Here is a 19,090-nt window from a genome sequence, read left to right on the forward strand (position 1 = left end):
TCAGAGAACCATTCCTTGCACATATTGTTAGGTGTTGAGAAGTAAGGATGATTGAAGAGGAGCCAGAGATGGGTACTTGGTGTGGTAGGTCCAGGAAACAGGATCTGGCCGGTCTTTGGGAAAAGCAGGTAGTGTGTTCGTGGTTAGTCACAGGTTTGTGTTGGAGATTGAGGCTTTGGTAACGGTCTTCTGAGTTTTGATGGAAAAGTACGGCCTTCGGTGTTATTTGAGACTTGCATAAGGAGCAGAGCAGGAGTTGGAGTGGTTAGGGGCCCATTGTTTTTGCAGAGGACCTGGGTTTGGTTTTCAGCAACTGTATGGTAGCTCATAATCATTGTAACCCCAATGCCAGAGGATCTGGTGACTTCAGATCTCTCAGGGCGCCAGACATGCACTCAGTACACATATATACATGCAGGCAAAGCATAAAAAATAAATACATTAAAACATAAACGGCAGGAAGTAGTAAACTTCTACCAGCAGAATAAGTGGGACCAGGTATTGTTTTATTAGGCCAGTGTTAAGGTGTAAATGTTATTATTGTTTTGTTTTTGTTTTTTTTTGAGACAGGGTTTTTTTTTTTTTTTTTCCTCTGTGTAGCCTTAGATGTCCTGAATTCACTCCATAGACCAGGCTGTCCTTGAACTCAGAGAAGTCTTCCTTCCTCTGCCTCCTGAGTTCTAGGATTAAAGGTGAACTCACCACTTCCTGGTGTAAGTGTTATTTTAAAAAGGATTTGTTAGGTTATTATTGTATATATGTATGATGTGTCTGTGAGTGCACACACCATGGTGCATGAGGAGGTTAGGACAATTGTATGGAATTAGTTCTCTCCTTCCACCTTTGTGTGGGTTATAGGGATTGAATAGAGGTCTTAAGGTACCTCTAACTACTGAGCAATCTTATTGGCCTTGTAAATATTACTTTTACACTTTGGAAATATTTTAGATTTTTTAGTTAAAAAATGTGTTTTAGGGTGTGTGTGTTTGTGTGTGTGTATGTCAGTATGTGGTTTTATCAGTGTGTGTGTGTGTGTGTGTGTGTGTATGTGGCTTTATCCGTGTGTGTGTGTGTGTGTGTGTGTGTGTGTGTGTGTGTGTGTGTGTGTGTATGCTTGTGTGTTTGTAGGTCAGAGGATAGATGTGGGGATTGATTCTCTCCTTCTATCATTTGGACTCCAGAGATTGAATTTAAGTCCTAAGGCTTGGTGGTAAGCAGCTCTAACTACCAAGCCATCATGCTGGCCCAATTTTAGAATTTTAAAAAGATATAATTAAATTTTATAATTTAGTTTTTTAATATTTTAAAACTTTTATTAGTTTTTGTTGTTTTTCTTTGGGGCGGTTGTTTAAGATAGGGTTTCTCTGTCGCCCTGATTGTCCTAGAACTCCCTCTGTAGACCAGTCTGGCCTCAAACTCAGAGATCTGCCTGCTTATGCTTCTTGGGTGCTGGGATTAAAGCACCACCCAACTTTATTAGTTTTTTGTTTTTGTTTTTTATTTTGTTTCTTCTCATCTTTTGAGACAGAATCTCACTATGTACCCCTGGCTGACCTGAAACTCACTGTGCAAACTAGACTGGTCTTCAGTTCACAGAGCCTCCTGCCTCTGCTTCCCACGTGCTGGGATTAAAGGCCTCTGCCACCACGCCTGGCTTTATTTTTCATTTTTAAATATGGGAGATTACTGAGGGCAGTAGTGTGGTGCAGCAAAGACATGTATTAAAATTGCTAGAATAGCTAAATGAGCAAAAGGTGATACCGTAGAGCAAATGTGTGGACTCTGAGAAACGATTAGATCCAGTGCTGAACTAATAACTTAGTTTTTATGTATGCATTATGATTTAGTATTTTAAATATTCTACAAATAAGATTTCCTTTAATTCTTAGAACAGTCATGAAGTGGATACAATCCTTATCCTCATTTTCCACATGAGGGACACTGAGAGCCATTATTTTAATTACTGTTAGTAAACATTGGTAAAGACATTTATGAATTATTCCTTTTCTTAAGATACCTCACAGAAATACTCTGAGACAACAGCCAGGGTTTATAAGTCTGTATATATGTCCAAAGTCCTTCCGAGTGGCATAGCTGCATCTTGAGGCAGCTTCCTAAGGACCCACCACACCGATTTTCATAGTGACGGTACAAGTTTGCACTCCCGCCAGCAATGGATGGGTGTTCCTCTTACTCCACAGCCTTGACAGTGTGAGCTGTCAGTGTTTTAAATTGATCTTAGCCATTCTGACTGGTATACAGTGAAATCTCAAGGTAGTTTGGATTTACATTTCCCTGATGACTGAGGAGGCTGAAAATCTCAAGTGCTTCTCAGCCATTTGTGTGCCATCACTGTTTAGGTCTGTACCCCACTTTCAAATTGGGGTATTTGTTTGTTTGATGTTCAGCTTTTTTGAGTTCTTTGCCTATTTTAGATATTAGCCTTCTATTGGATGTGTAGTTGGTAAAATCTTTTCCCATTTTGTGGCCTAACACTATTTCCAAATGTCCAAATGTATGGAAAATGCCCCTTTCTGAATAGAAGCTTTCGGTTTCTTGAGGTCCTATTTATTAATTGTTGGTCTTGGTGCCTTTGCTGTCCATGTTCTGTTTAGGAAGCTCTTTTCCTGTGCCAATGAGTTCAAGACTATTCCCCACTTCTTTTATTAGGTTAAGTGTATTCATTTTATATATAGTTCCTTTATGAGACCAATGGTCCATTTGTAGTTGATTTTTGTGCAGGATGGTAAGTTTGGATCTGTTTGCATACTTCTGTATGCAGCCACTCAATTAGACCAGCACCATTTGTTGAAAATGCTGTGTGCTGGTCTAGCTGGATGGCTTTTTCCAGTGCGTATTTGTGGTTTTTTTTACAAAAAACCAGGAGTCTGTAGGTGTGTGCACTTATGCCTGGGTCTTCAGTTCAATTCCATTGATAAGCTTGTCTTTTTTTTTTTTAAGATTTATTTACTTATTATATGTAAGTACACTGTCTCTGTCTTCAGACACACCAGAAGAGGGCATCAGATCTCATTACAGATGGTTGTGAGCTACCATGTGGTTGCTGGGATTTGAACTCAGTACCTCTGGAAGAGCAATCAGTGCTCTTAGCCACTGAGCCATCTCTCCAGCCCCAAGAATGTCTGTTTTACATTTTTTTTGTTACCCTTGTAGCACAATTTGAGATCAGAAATAGTGATACCATTAGCAGTTTTTTTTTTTTAATTATTCAGGATTGTTTAAGCTATCCTTAGTATTTTGTGTTTCTGTATGAAGCTGAAAATTATCTTTGGAAATCTCTGAAGAATTGTGTTGGAACTTTCATGGTGATTATCCACTGAAGCTGTAGTTTCTGTCTGGTAAGGTGGTCATTTTCACTATATTAATCTTACCGAACCATAACCTCAGGGAGATCTTTCCATTATCTGGTATCTTCTTTAATTTTTTTGTTTAATGTCTTAAAGTTTCTGTCATACAAGTCTTTGACTTGTTTGGTTAGCATTACACCAAGATATTTTGTTTTTTTGAGCCATCGTGAAAGGTGTTATTTCTCTGATTTCTTTCTCAGTGGTTCACGACTCCCAAGGGGAGTCAAACAACCCTTTTACACGTGTAGCCTAAGACCATCTTGCATATCAAATGTTTGTATTACAATTCATGACAGTAGCAAAATTACAGTTACAAAATATCTATGAAAATAATTTTATGGTTCGGGTTGCCACAGCCTGAGGAACTGTGTTAAGGGGTTGAAGTATTAGGAAAGTTGAGAACTTCTGATGTATAGGAAGGCTACTGATTTTTGTGTATTAATTTTGTATTCTGCTACTTTGCTGAAATGTTTATCAGTTGTAGGACTTTCCTGGTGGAGTTTTTAGGGTCACTTCTGTATTCTATCACATCACCTGGAAATGTATTTCCTTGATCTCCTTCAGTTGTCTTATTGCTCTAGCTAAGATTTCAATAGGTATGGAGGGAGTAATCAACTTGTTTCTGATTTTATGGAATTGTTTTGAGTATTTCTCTATTTATGTTGATGTTGATTATAAGTTTGCTATCAGTCACTTATTATGTTGAGACTTGTTCTTTGTATTCCTAATCTCTGTAGGACTTTTGTCATGAAGGGGTGTTGGGTTTTATCAAAGGCCTTTTCTGCATCCAAGAGATGATCATGTGGTTTTTATCTTTCAGTCTATTTATTTGGTAGATTACATTTATGGATTTATATATCTTGAACCATCTCTGGAATGAAGTTTACTTGATTGTGGTGGGTGGTCTTTTCGATGTGTTCTTGGATTTGGTTTGCCAGTATTTTATTGAGATTTTTTGCATCTGTGGTCAAAAAGGAAATTGATTTGTAATTCTCTTTACATGTTAGGTCTTTATATGGTTTGAGTATAAGAGTAAATGTGACCTTGTAAAAGAATTGCAAAGTGTTCCTTCAGTTCCTAATTTGTGGAATAATTTGAGGAGTATTGGGGGTTAACTCTTTGAAAATCTGGTAGAATTCTTCTCTGAAACTATCTGTCTCTGAGCTTTTTGGTTGGGAGAATTTTAATTACTGCTTCTATTTCATTAAGGTCTGCTTAAATTGCTTATCTGATCTTAATTTAACTTTGGTAGGTGTTATGTATTGAAAAGTTTTCTATTTTAGACTTTCCAACTACGTGGAGTGCAGGTTTTTTAAGTATGTGCTTATGATTCGCTGGATCTCCTCAGGGTTATGTCCTCCTTTCCCTCTATTTTAATTTGAATCTTCTCTCTCTGCCTCTGAGTTACTTTGGCTAATGTTTTGTCTTGCTGCCTTTCTTTTTTTTTTTTTTTTCTTTTTTTCAGAGCTGGGGACCGAACCCAGGGCCTTGCGCTTGCTAGGCAAGCGCTCTACCACTGAGTTAAATCCCCAACCCCCTTGCTGCCTTTCTTAAAGAACTAGTTCCTTGTTTCCTTGCTTCTCATATTGTTTCTAGTTTACTGAGTTCAGCCTTGAGTTTGTTTATTGCCTTCTGCTCTTCTTTGGGTGTTATTTCTTTTCTCCTCCTAGAATTTTCAGGTGTGCTGTTACGGTACTAATATGAGATTTCACTTTTTTCACTCTTCCTCCTCCTCCTCCTCCTCCTCCTCCTCCTCCTCCTCCTCTTCCTCCTCCTCCTCCTCCTCCTCCTCCTCTTCCTCCTCCTCTTCCTCCTCCTCCTCCTCCTCCTCCTCCTCCTCTTTTAAAGACTTATTTACTTTATGTATATGAGCACACTGTCACTATCTTCAGACATACCAGAAGAGGGAATCAGATCTCATTTCAGATGGCTGTGAGCCACCATGTGGTTGCTGGGATTTGAACTCAGGACCTCTGGAAGAGCAATCGGTGCTCTTAACCCCTGAGCCATCTCTCCAGCCTTCCCTTCCCTTCCCTCCCCTCCCCTCCCCTCCCTCCCCTCCCCTCCTTTATTGTGGAATACCTCTTTTTCTCCATCTGTTATAACAGAAAGTTTTCATGGGTATGGTAGCCTGAACTGGCATCTGTGGTCCTTTAGAGTTTGTTGGACACCCACCTAGACCCTTCTGACTTTCAGTGTCTGTGTCAAGGACTCAGGTGTTACTTAATAGGTTTTCCATTATATGTTATTTGGTGGTTTTCCCTTCAGTTTTTAATGTTCTTTCTTTGTTCTATACATTTAGTGTTTGATTATTATGTGTCATGGGGATTTTCTGGTCCAGTCTGTTTGTTGTTCTATATGCTTCTTGTCACCTTCTTAAGTCAGAAATTTTCTTCTATAATTTTGTTGAAAATAATTTCTATGCCTTTAACCAGCGTTTCTCTCCTTTCTCCTTTGCCATTATACTTATGTTTGTCTTCCATATGTGCCAGGTTTTCTGGATGTTTTGTGCCTGGATTTTTTTTTTTAACTTAAAGTTTTCTTTGACCAAGTTTTCCATTTCTGGTATTTTGTCTAAGATTCTCTTTTATCTTTATTCTATTGGTTACACTGAATTCCATCTAGACATTAGAGGTAAATTTGGGATTGTCAGTTAGCTTGTAGGTGGTAGAGGTTGTTATTATAGAGAAGTCTGATAGGATGACAAGAGCAGTTGTGTGAAAGGAAACTACATCTATGGCATGCACATGTCACAGCAGTGTAGACCAGATTCTGAAGCAGATGAGGGTGAACTGTGGAGAACGGGGCATTGCTGCTCAAGTGCTAACAGATACTCTGTGCTCTGTTACTAATATCTTTTAACAGCATTTCATAGTTTTTATATCTAAGCACTTGAATTTAGTTTTTACAAGCTGGTGAATACTGACAGATTATTTCTCCCACAGAACTATAATCACACTCCCAGGAAGTATAACTATACAGTTGAAAAAAGTCACACATCACTGTTTTATTGATTATATAATAAAACAAGTTATCAAGTACATAGTTGCTAAGTTATGTAGCTATTAGATGTCTGCTTATTTCATTTGTAGAACCCCCTCCCTCCCTTCCTCCCTCTCTCTTTCCTCCCTTTCCTTTTAAGAGAAGTTGGGGGAAAGAAGGGGAAAAATTATAATTCAAACAAATAAGTTGGAAAAATAACTTCTGGTAGAATGGAAACATTTATAAGAATTTCAATTTTTTTTTGATTAAGAATGTCTACATTTTTGATTAAGATGTCTATGAATCATAAAAATGACCAGCGTGGTATGATCACCCTAAGGATACAGTAGCAGCATGCATAGCGTGGTGGTTACCAACAACTCTGTAGTTGGACTTAAGACCAACTCAACAAGAGGCAACTCAAGTCTAGTACTGGAAGCCTAGCTAACTACTCAGGGGTAGTGACATTCTATAAGGTGGAGGAAGACCTAAACTGCCACTCTGTTAAACCAGCACAATCCCTAACCACTCTACACACTTGTCTTATGTCCACAGATAAGTGTAATCCTCAGTCTTCTTCAAGGGAACTTCTCTTTTCAATGCATGAAGACTGTTCTTACAGAACACCACAACCAATCAGGACATAGGGTTGTGGAGCCCCAGTGCCAATGGGTACATCTACAAAAGAACTTGTGTACCTAAGGCTTGGAGCATTGTGCAGTGGAAGATCAGAGCTGAAATATTGCAAGAGCCAGAGGAGCAGGGAGTTCCCTAGACATGCCAGAAACTACATTCAGAAAGTGTCAGCAACGTAACTGCTCAAACACCACACTGATAGCCATGCCAGCATGTTTAAGGAGAGAATTAGAAGGCCTTAACTTTACACAAAGAACAGTCAGGGAATGCTGAGAGTAAAAGAGATAGTCTTCCCAGGGAAGGATACAGCAATTGGTTATCTGATGTGGACCAGCAGAGCTTCTTTAGCGACCGGTCCTAAGTGGGGCGGCCAAGAGATGAGACGATAAAGAGGACAGGAAAGCTGTGGTGGACGAACTTGCACCAGCTATGTCTTATACCCAGCAAGTTTATTAAGAACGACAGCACCTTATAAACCATTTTGCAGGGGAAAATAGTCTTAGGACTGATGATCATAGCCCTTTGGGAAGAGGCAGGTCCCCAGAAACTACAACCTTGACTCCTCTGAGGCGCTGCCTCCAGCCATAGACTAGCCTTGCCAAGTCCACTCCTGGACAGGGATGGATTCAGAGCTAACATTCCCTTTGTCCTTTCATCAGGGCCTCTGAGGGACTCTTGTCTCAATCCCAATAGCTATCCAATACCAAACAGTCATTCAGGTTGTTTTTAGCAACACACACACTCACACACTCACACACACATACACACACACTCTCACACACACATACACATACACACACATACACATACACACACATACACATATACACACATACACTTATACACACACTCACACACACATATACATATACACACACATACACACATACACACACGTATACACACATACACGTATACACACATACACATACACATATACACACATACACATATACACACATACACATATACACACATATACACACACACAGTCTCACACACATACACATATACACACACAGTCACACGCACACATACACACACACAATTTTAGAGGGTCATGAATTTGAAAAGATGTTGGTGCGGGTGCATAGGAAGGTTTGGAGAGAGGAAAGGGAAGAGAGAAGTGATGTAATTATAATCTTAAAAAATTAAATTATTTAGCTGCGATTCATTTGTACCTTTAAAGTATTTAAGTCGAATATATTCTATATGATATGTACTTCTGTAATAAAGTATATTTTTAGAATGAAGGTTTCACATAACAGCACAGAATAAGGCATAGAAAGTTATTAAATGGGGTTGGGGATTTAGCTCAGCGGAAGAGCGCTTGCCTAGCGAGCACAAGGCCCTGGGTTCGGTCCCCAGCTCCGAAAAAAAAAAAAAAAAAAAAAAAAAAAAAAGAAAGTTATTAAATAATCAGCATGGGACTTGGTAAAAAATTATCAATGGCTGAACAAACTTGATATGTATGTGTATGAGTGTGGGACGTGTAAACACAGAGTGATAATGAGGAAGGGCCTGCAGGGTTAGAAGTGACCGAAGGAATACACCATGGAAGCTCTAGGGTGTCCTCGGTTCCTGGAACTTGGTTCTAGATGAGCCTAACAATATATAAGCATTGCACTGATTATTTTGGTAAAATACCAATCATTCTAAATTTCATATGTACTGCTGAGGTTCTGCGGCCTCAGGAAAGGGCAGAGGTTAAGAAGTGCATTTTAAATGTTGAACTGCAGATATCTTTTTGCTAAGTGTCCAAATAGGTGGATCATAGCCTAAACGTAGAGGCTGGAATTCTGTCAAGCTTGTGGCTGGTAAAGCTGGATTTCAGCGTTCTTGTGAAAACTTCAATAGACGTATTCACTGGGCTTTTACACATTGGTTAATTATGTCTAACAAATTGGGTACTGGCTGAAGTTGTACTGAGGGCAGTGGCACCTGACACCGCAGGTGTGTTGAAATAATAGTTGTTTCTCTGACCGCTGGAATCTTTGAGGCAGAGCCACATTTTGGGACAGCGCTTCTCCAGATACAAAACGTTGCTTGCTATTAAAAGCTTCATGCAGCTTTCATTATGAATTGTACTTATGAATTGTATTTGCATCTACATATTTCACTCCACCTTCAGTAAATGCTAAACCTAAAAGCAGTGGAGCTCTCCCAAGGCCTACAACACATGGGCAGCACCACAGCATCCAGCTTTGCACAAACCACCATCAACAAGCTGGGTGGATGGGAGTGTCCTGTCATCCAAAGGCCAGCCAAGAACACGTTCTCTTTCTCTACAAGAGTACTATCATAAACGTCTCTTCATACTCTTAATATTGTGGTCATACTGTGTGTGTGTGTGTGTGTGTGTGTGTGTGTGTGTGTGTGTGTGTGTGATTATATATGTAAAATCGTTGTTGCTAGTTTTTTGAAACATGGTCTTACTATATAGCCCTGGCAGTCCTGGTACTTGCTGTGTAGACCAGGCTAGCTCAAGCTCATAGAGATCTGCCTTCCTTTGGGAGTAAAGGCTTGTGGTACCAGGCCAGGCCAGTACCATACTTAAATACTTCTCTAAGTTTGTTTAAGGTCATACTGATTGGATTATATGTTAGGACTCTCATGTTCTCATATATGACTTCCCAAGGAGCAGGGTAGTCTATCAAATGATGTTAATTTAGTTAACAAAACTGAAAACAAAAAACACCCAATAAGATTATGAAGAAAGAATTTTAAATCAAATGCAGAAAAACCTAACCCACTCCTGAGATCTATTTCATTATTCACTGCATTCTACTGGAGTTCTCTGTGCTTGGAGTGTGGCATTGGAAGAAGTGGGAAGTGAAAGAAACCTCCTGACGAGAAGCAGTGGTGTTCAGTCCTGCAGTACTTGAGTGTTGCGAAAGAGGTGCATTGAGCTTTCCTCTGTCTTGTGAAATCTCAGTGTCCAGGTTATCCACTTTCCTGGGGGCTGCAGAGTAGCAATGCATTTCTGCAGTTCACTTGTCCGCACTGAGGTTATGTTGTGCCTAGCAGTGCTCTCCACTGCCTTTAGAAACTGTGACCAAGACCACGACAGAAAGGAGTGTTTGCTCTCCAAAGGTTATAGCTTAATCATACAGCCTGTCCGGAGGTGCGAAGGGGGTGGCACAGCTGCCGGCAGGGAGTCAGACACGAAGCAGCCTTCCTTTGAAGTGGGTGGTTATGTATTAGACAGTGCTGATCTTGCTGCTGGTGGTAGCAGTGCTTTAGTAGTAATAGTGCTTTTATAAAGTTTTTAATTTATTTTTATAACAACCTTTGTTATAAGAACATAGTCAAGGCTTAGAGAAAGATATGATTATATAGTTACAGGAGATCCTGTCAAGGATTTTTGAATTTATTCAAATTGTGATGAGACAATACTAATAGCTTCTAAGCAGAAAAAGAACATTTTGACTTAATTTTGTATTGTTTTAATTTTTAAAGGCAGGCTTTCATTGGCCTAGACCTTGAATTTGAATTCAGAAATCTTCCTGCTTCTACCCTCCATGCTGGGATTAATAGTATGGATTGCCATGCCTGGCTTTTTTAATTTTGAAAAAGATGCTTTCTTTGCTATTTAGAAAATGAATTATATGTTGGCATATAATTCAACAGGTTAGCTAGATAAAAAATATTTACGTGGCTTGGAATCAAGCGATGGTGGTAAAACACACAGGATGGAAGATAAAGGAATCAGGAATGAAGGATGTTGTAAGATTTTAACTTTGTCTGATTGGAAAAACAGGGAGCTTTTGCTGAAACGGAGACTCTATTTTAAAATCTTTCCCTTTTAAAAAAGTTAAAGTTTTATTTATTATTGTTCCAGGTGGGTGGTTTTACTGTTGACCCCTCCTAAATGTTAGGATTACATGTGTTCATCACCATGCCTGGCCTTGACCCTTTGATTCAGAGATAGGATCACTGTGAATGACATTGATAATTAATTATTACTACTGGTCATTTCCAACTGGTGTCATTTTGATTGTATTACATTTATTATAGGTTTTTTAAACGATATTATACTGTGAGAAAAAGCTTCATTTTTTTTCAATTGTTGGTTCATTGCTTATATTTTCCTTTTTTAGTGGGCTATAATTAATCCATTGTTATTCCATATTTGACTAGTGGAAGCCCATTCTAGCAGTTCTTGTCCTCTTTTTAAAAAAGGAATTTATTTATTTATTAGTACATGTGTGTACATGTATGTGAATATGTGTTCATGTACATGCATGCATATGTGGCCCTGTGTAGGCCTGTTGCAGCAAATGCTTTTACCTGCTAAGCCATCCCCTGGCCTCCTGTGCCCCTTTCCCATGTCCATTAGCAGTTGTGGACTTTCCTTCTGTGGACTTCACTAAGCTGTAAAATACAACTGCCTTATGTATTTGTTTCTGTTTCTTTCTTGGTACACACATATTAAGAACAATAATTTTATAATACCTCCATTCTCAGTCCTCTATAACAAGGCCATTTTTGATTCACCCCCCTTTTTTTTTTTTTTTTGGTTCTTTTTTTCGGAGCTGGGGATAGAACTCAGGGCCTTGCGCTTCCTAGGCAAGCGCTCTACCACTGAGCTAAATGCCCAACCCCGATTCACCCCTTTCTTTATCTTCAAGAGTCCAGGGCTTCTTGTTGGGGTATCTGTTGTGGGGAAGCAGAGCAGCTTGGTATGTGTGGTGGTTTGAATATGCTTGACCCAGGGAGTGGCACTGTTAGGAGGTGTGGCCTTGTTGAAGGAAGTGTGTCACTGGGGCACAGGCTTTAAGAGACCCTCCTCCTAGCCATGTGGGAGCCAGTCTTTTCCTATTGGCTTCAGATGAAGATGTAGAACTCTCAGCTCTGCTTGAACCATGCCTGCCTGAATGCCACCATGCTTCCTGCCTTAATGATAATGGACTAAATAAACCTCTGACCTTGTGAGCCAGCCCCAATTAAATGTTGTCCTTTTTAAGAGTTGCCTTGGCCACAGTGATGGAAACCCTAACTAAGACAGTATGATATTTTTTTCTTAGTGCTACTTTGTTATTTTTGTACTTCTGTGTGCTGTATTTCCATTCATGTCTTCATAGTTTAATTTTCAACAGTTTTAGGTATACATTACTTATAAATCTAAACTGTTTCACTTAACATGTATATGTTTTATTGTTTGCTTTTCTGTTTGTATAGGTTGTCCTGTTGTTGTTGTTGTTTTTGCTGTTGTTTTAATAGTTTTTTTTCTGGAGACAGGATTTCCTTGTTTTTCCTTGGCTGTCCTGGAGCTCTGTCTGTAGACCAGGCTGGTTTTGAACTCAACAGAGACCCACCTGCCTTTGCTTCCAGAGTACTGAAGGTGTGCACCACTGTCCAGCCTGTTTCTTATATTTTTTTAATGCTTAGAAAAATTTCTTGCTTATTATTTGTTTCTAGATTGAGCGAGTTATAGTCAGAACATACTTTCTGTGGTCTTAGTTCTTTTAACTATATTGAGTTTTATTTAAGGCCCACATCTATCTTGGTGAATGTTATTCTGTGGGTTTAGTATATGTTGGATAGAGTGTCTTGTGTATTGTGTAGATTAACTGGATACAGTCAGATTTACGTGTGTGCATGCACACTTTTTTTCCTGTTTTGAGATGAGATCTCTTCCTGGTTTGGAGCTTGTCCCTTAGGGTACACTGATAAGCCTGTGAGGACCAGAACCTTTGTCTCTGCCTCCCCAGTGCTGGGGTTACAAGTGCTGGCCACCACCTGGCTTTTATACAGGTGCTGGGAATCTGAACTCAAGTCCTCCTGCTTATAAAGTACTTTACCCCAACTCTACAGTTGTATGTTTTAAAAATAATTTGTGAAAAACCTATTTTGATAGTCTTTCAACTTACTCTTCAGTTCCCGGTTTTGTTCTTTTCAGTGCTTGACAGGACTTACTGTTTGATTTCATTTTCTTCCTCAGCTGGAGGAACATCGCTTCTACTTTTCTTTCTTTTTTTAAGGGCGGCGGCGGCGGCTTCGGCTGCTTCTTCTTCTTCTTCTTCTTCTTCTTCTTCTTCTTCTTCTTCTTCTTCTTCTTCTTCTTCTTCTTCTTCTTCTTCTTCTTCTCCTCCTCCTCCTCCTCCTCCTCCTCCTCCTCCTCCTCCTCCTCCTTCCTTCTCCTTCTCTTCCTCCTCCTCCTCCTTCTTTTTCTTCTGATTTATGCATTATATGTAAGTACACTGTAGCTGTCTTCAGACACACCAGAAGAGGGCATCAGATCTCATTACAGATGGTTGTGAGCCACCATGTGGCTTGTTGGGAATTGAACTCAGGACCTCTGGAAGCAGTCAGTGCTCTTAACCACTGAGCCAGCCATCTCCAGCCAAAGGGCTTATTCTTTATATGTTGTTTCTGTGATATACATCTACTTACAGTTACCCACAAAATCCACTGTAACTTTGCTGCTGTTATTAATTATAAGATAAAATCTGATATGCAGGATATCTTATGCAACTCCTGTGAAAGGGTCATTCAACCCCCAAAGGAGTTTCGACCCACAGGTTAAGAATCTCTTCTCTAGTGCCTATGGGTTATGGGGATCTGAACTCAAGTCCTTCATGCTTGTGTGGCAAGCATTTTGTGACCTGAGCCATCCTCCCAGGTTCCCTAAAAATTATATGTGTATGTGTTAAAGGGAGTATATGTGTTTGTGTGCACATGTGTGGAGAATAGAGATCAACCTTGGGTGTTCTTCCTCCTCTGTCCACTTTGATTTTGTTTCTTTCCCTTTCACCCCCTCTTCTCCCTGCCCTCCCCCCCAAACCAATTTCTTTCTTTGGGGACAGTTTCTCACTTGGACCTGGGCTCTTAGATTAGGCTAGGCTGGCCGGCCAGCAAATTCCAGATACCTGCCTTTCTCAGCCTCCTTGCACCAGGCTTACAAGTGCACACTACCATATCTAGCTTTTTATGTGAGTAATCGGGATTGAACTTAGGTTCTTGTGCTTGTGTGGAAAGTACTTTATTGATTGGACTGTCTCCCTAGCCGGGTTTACAGGCTGTTGTGTGGTTGTTCTCTTTTCAAGTCTTTGTAAATATGTGTTAAAATGGAGATGGTGGTTTTCTACCCTCACATTTTCAGACCACTTGCCACTCTCTTTTGCTCATGTTTATCCTGCTAAAGTGAACTGGTCTGGCCCTGTGGTGCTGGTCTACAGTCCTCAGCTTAACTCATGACATTGAGTGTTATCCTTAATGGTTCTGCCCTTGTGCAGCCTCTTTGGAAAAAAATCTCTACTGAAGTCCTATAATTGGATTGTCTTACTGTTGAATTATAATAATTTTTATATATTCTAGTAGACGATGACTACTACTACTACTACACTTCTTTTTTAATGTTGTGGGTTAGGTTTGCTAGTATTTTATTGAAATTATTTTTTACTTTGTAGCCCTGCCTGGCCAGCCTTTGATTTTAAAATTTGTCTGTTTACAAGTTAGCGCATGTTTTTAATTTGTTCTGGTTATCTTTACCTTTAACTGGTTTTCATTCCATTTATATTTAATATAATTTACATAAGGCATATCTATCTATTTTCTGTTTTCTGTGTGTCATATTTTTTCCTGAATTTTCTTCATTATTACCTTGTGTGTGTGTGTGTTTTTTAGTGTACTGTTTTAAGGTTTTGACTCCTTTGCTCTTAGATTTCCTTCTTAGTGGTTTGTCTGGGGATTACAGTGAATATCTTTATAACTCACAACTGTAGTTGGGTTGATAGCAACGTAATTACAGGAGTATGCACACTTACATACTTGCCTCTCCCTTCCTTCCTTACATTTATGCAAATTAAATATATTTTGTGCCGAGCAACAGTTATAGTTACACTTTTTTTGATCCAGTGCCTTTGTCTCCTGAAAATTGGTATTAAAGTGCTGTGCCACCACCACCCAGTGTTACAGTTATTCTTTATGTAGTTTTTAAACAATGTATTATTTTCATAGAAAAAATTAATATGGCAGGAGGACTGCATATTATTACAAAGACTTGATTACTTTTCTTTTTGTGGTTACCTGTTCCAGTTCTTACTAATTAATATGTTGTCTTCTTATGTTTTAGGGCAATAAAGAATGTTGATGGGAGAACTGTTTTCCTAATTTTAAAATTATTGAGCTGGACGCCATAATGGGTAAGTTTAAGCTAAAAGCATCTTTTTTTTGGAGCTGGGGACCGAACCCAGGGCCTTGTGCTTCCTAGGCAAGCGCTCTACCACTGAGCTAAATCCCCAACCCCTAAAAGCATCTTTTAAAAAAGTTATAATTAAAGAATAGGATGAAGAATAAACTATTTATCTTACAATAAACTTTATATAGAAATTTATTTTTTTTCTCCTTTGTCACTTTAATTGAAGCACTGCCATATATAGAAAGTTATGATGCAGTAGATTATGCCATGTGAGACAGATTTAGCTAACATTCTACTTAGTGGACTTTAAGCGTCAGGGAGGAGTACAGTGCTTGAATAGTTATGTGAGGCTCAGCTCAGTAACAGGACCACCAACACTAACACCAAACAAGAGGTTTTGAGTTGAGGTTCTTTTTACATTGTTACAGTTTTGGAATGACCGTGAGCTGCAGGACCCAGTTGAGAAGTTCAGATTAAGTGCTCAGGTGTTTGTGATTAGTTTAGAAAGTAAGGTGGTAAGGGGAAAGAACAGTCATCAGATGTTATAATCGAGTATATAAGCAAGCCATCCACGTGCAGAGACAATTTCTTTCATAATATTCTGTGGCATTGTAAGTTTAATTTAGAAGCAGTCTGCTCTATCTATAGAAATAGATTTCAGGCATTGAGTTTTTATACCCATCGCTTTTCCTTCTTCTTTGCCTCCTTTTCTCCTTAATATTGAGGGTTCTGTCCTGAGGCAGCAGTTAGACACTGGAGAGAAGCAGAGCAAATGGTCTGCCAGACCCGAGGTTGAGAAACATGGACAGAGTAGTTAATTGTATGCTGTTTTTAAACTGAGGTTGATCCCCATAACTCTGACATTTACTTGCCAAAGTTTGTCTCACTGTTTAACCAGCACACACACACACACACACACACACACACACACACACACACACATACACACACATATACACACATATACACACACACACACACTTTCAAACAATGTAGCTGATAGAGTTAAAAGACACTTGGACGAGTCTTGTTTTGGAGGCTTAGTGCACTCTCACTGCACATAGTTGGAGCCAAAGCTCCACATTCCTACTTTGAAACTTTCTCTTCCCCCTTCTTGGTAGCCTCCCACATGGTGCCTCGTGTGTGTGGTGCCCTCTGGAACCCAGCCTCTCCACTCTAAGCAGGACTCTAATAGCTCCAGACTGCATACACTCTTACTGACTCCTTTTTGCCTCTCACATTTCTTTTTCATTTGTACTTCAACTTATATAGTAAGTTAATTTTTAACCATTGCAGATGGTTATGAGCCACCATGTGCTTACTGGGATTTGAACTCAAGACCTCTGGAAAAGCAGCCAGTACGCTTAACCCTTGAGCCATCTCTCCAGCCCCAAGGAGCCTGACATTTTTAAAGAGTGTCATGCCAAGTGGTTTTACTCTATTCGAGATCAGTATGGGATTACTCAGGTTGGGACAATTTTTATCAACAATGAACAGTCTTGTTGTGGACATTTTTACAGCATACTATCTGTGATTACGTTGTAACTGAATCAATTACTATTTGACTAAGAAAACACCATGAACAATACTATTTTATAAAGGATGCTTTAAGAAGGTTATAACTATTTTCTCTGAGGGCTGCAAAGATGGCCAAGGAGTTAGAGTGCTTGTTGCTCTAATCCGGCCTCAGCTCTCAGCGTCACCTTAGGCAGTCCATAGATAACCATATCTTCAGTCTGAGGTGATCTAAAACCCTCTGACTTCTGTGGTCATCTGCACACATGTGGCACACACAAACTCAGGCAGGTACACACATAAAAACATAGATTTAAAAAAACTGAAGTGGTTTTTCTCTTGGGGCCTGTGAGATAGCTTTGCAGGTAAAGGTACGTGAAACCATGTCTGACAAACCTGAATTTGGACTCTTATGGGGAGAAGAGAGCCAATTCCTGTAAGCACATAAGCACTGTAGTGCATACACACCCACAAGATAATAAATGTACTAACCTAACTGGGATTTATTAATAAAAGCATTCAATTTTACCTTAATTATTAGTATACAAATACTGTAACTTATAGACTATGCTGAATATTAAAAATCAATGAAGTATATATTTAACTATTTATATAGTTGAATTACTTTTGGAACAATTGAATTACCAGATTCTTTTTAATGATTTCTTTTGCAGAACATTTTTTTATTATTACTTCATGAAGATAAATTATTGCCCAACATAATGGCTACATTTAAAAATGTTAATTTGTAAAGACCTTTGATTCTTTTATTTATCTGTTAATAGTCATTAGTAGATTGATTTACTAGCAAAAATCTGTTGTTTCATAGTCTTCCAAATAGTTTGGATTGGCATTACATAGGGGTCATGTTTGTGATTTTAAAGAAAATCTATTTGGAAGACATTAAAGTTTAAGCTTTATAATCCTCCTTTTAGTTTTCTAGATTCTGTTTCCTAAGGAATGAATTTTTCTTATATTTTTACTTTTAATTAAAGTTTTTGTGTGTGTAACTGGGTGTTTGGCCTGCCTGTTTGTCTATGCACCACATCTGTGCCTGGCGCCTGCAGGATAATGGCGGCTATGGGATTGTCTGGAACTGGAGTCACCACATGGGGGTAGGGACAGAACCTTGCTCTTCTGCAAGAGCTGAAGCAACTCTCCAGTTCCACATTGTTACCTAAATTGCTATTGGCCTTTTTGATAACTTTTTTTTGTTTTTTAATGATTTACTTATTTTGCATGCATTGATATTTTGCCTGCATGTATATACATCTGTATGGGAGAGTTAGATCCCCTGGAATTGGAGTCAGACAGTTGTAAGCTGCTGTGTGGTTGCTGGCAATTGAACCCAGCTTCCTTTGGAAGATCAGCCTGTGTTCTCTGGAAGAACAGCCAGTGCTCTGAACTGCTGAGCTGTCTCTTCAGCCCGATAAACACTTTTATGTTTGTAGTCTTGGGAAGCAGTTTGAGAGAACCCTTCAAAGTATTAGTAGGCCATTGTCCATGGATGGAGCTTTTCTGTTTTTCCTGTAAGCATCAGTAACAGGAACACGTCTCTAAACGAAGTATGTGATTTGGATAGGGTTGGTAAAGGAAGATCATGTTTACACAAGCTTTACTTTTTTTTCCTCATTTTTTTTATTAAGTCTTTGATATCTGGTGTGTGTTTTGTTTAGGAGCCATAGAAAAGAATTTGTTCTAGCACAGCTGTTTTGACTCAGGGTGTTAAGTCACTGAATGAATTAGAATGACTTTACCTTCCTTATACATGGGGTTGGAGGGAGAGCTCAGCTGTGAGGTGCACATACTGCTCTTTCAGAGTACCTAAATTCTATTCCCAGCGCCTACATTAGATGACTACAGCCACCTTCCAGCTCTAGGGGATCCAACACCTCTGGCCTCCGTGGGAGCGCATACACACACACACACACACACACACACACACACACACGGGGCGGGGTGGGGGGGAAGGGGGGGAGAGGGAGAGAGAGAGAACTCGTCTAGATGCCTATTTTATGTGGTGCTTGAGTCTTGGCAGTTTTGATGTTATTCTTGGAGGTGGTTTGTATGTATGTGTGTTCTTTTTTTTTTTTTCTTTTTTTTTTGGTTCTTTTTTTCGGAGCTGGGGACCGAACCCAGGGCCTTGCGCTTCCTAGGTAAGCGCTCTACCACTGAGCTAAATCCCCAGCCCCATGTATGTGTGTTCTTGTAACACAATTAAAATTTTGTTTGGTAAAAAGAGGCAGGTGAAGAAGAGTTCAAAGAGTTCAAAACCAGCCTGATGTACATAGTTTCAGGACTAAACATAGACACCCTGTTTTTAACAGGAAGAGATACATTTTATATGAGTGTGTGTCACATGTGTGTGGTTGCTGGGGGAAGCTAGAAGAGGGTACAGGATTCCCTGGGATTGGAGTCACAAATGGTTGTAAGTTGTTCAGTGAGA

At 39.4% G+C, this 19,090-nt stretch overlaps 1 protein-coding gene across 2 annotated transcripts in view; it reads left to right on the top strand.

Moving 5' to 3' along the window:
* The window catches only part of Map3k2 (mitogen activated protein kinase kinase kinase 2), a 69,115-nt gene that overhangs the window by 15,776 nt on the left and 34,249 nt on the right, over positions 1–19,090 (top strand). For both annotated transcript variants that reach the window (XM_087592067.1, NM_138503.1), the window contains 1 exon segment: positions 15,064–15,133. Coding sequence is in view for 1 of the 2 variants with exons in the window: in NM_138503.1 (NP_612512.1) it covers positions 15,130–15,133 (4 nt within the window). In the remaining variant the exon portion in view is untranslated.

This window comes from Rattus norvegicus, chromosome 18 (assembly GCF_021556685.1).
Source record: "Rattus norvegicus strain SHRSP/BbbUtx chromosome 18, alternate assembly SHRSP_T2T, whole genome shotgun sequence".
NCBI classification, from domain to species: domain Eukaryota; kingdom Metazoa; phylum Chordata; class Mammalia; order Rodentia; family Muridae; genus Rattus; species Rattus norvegicus.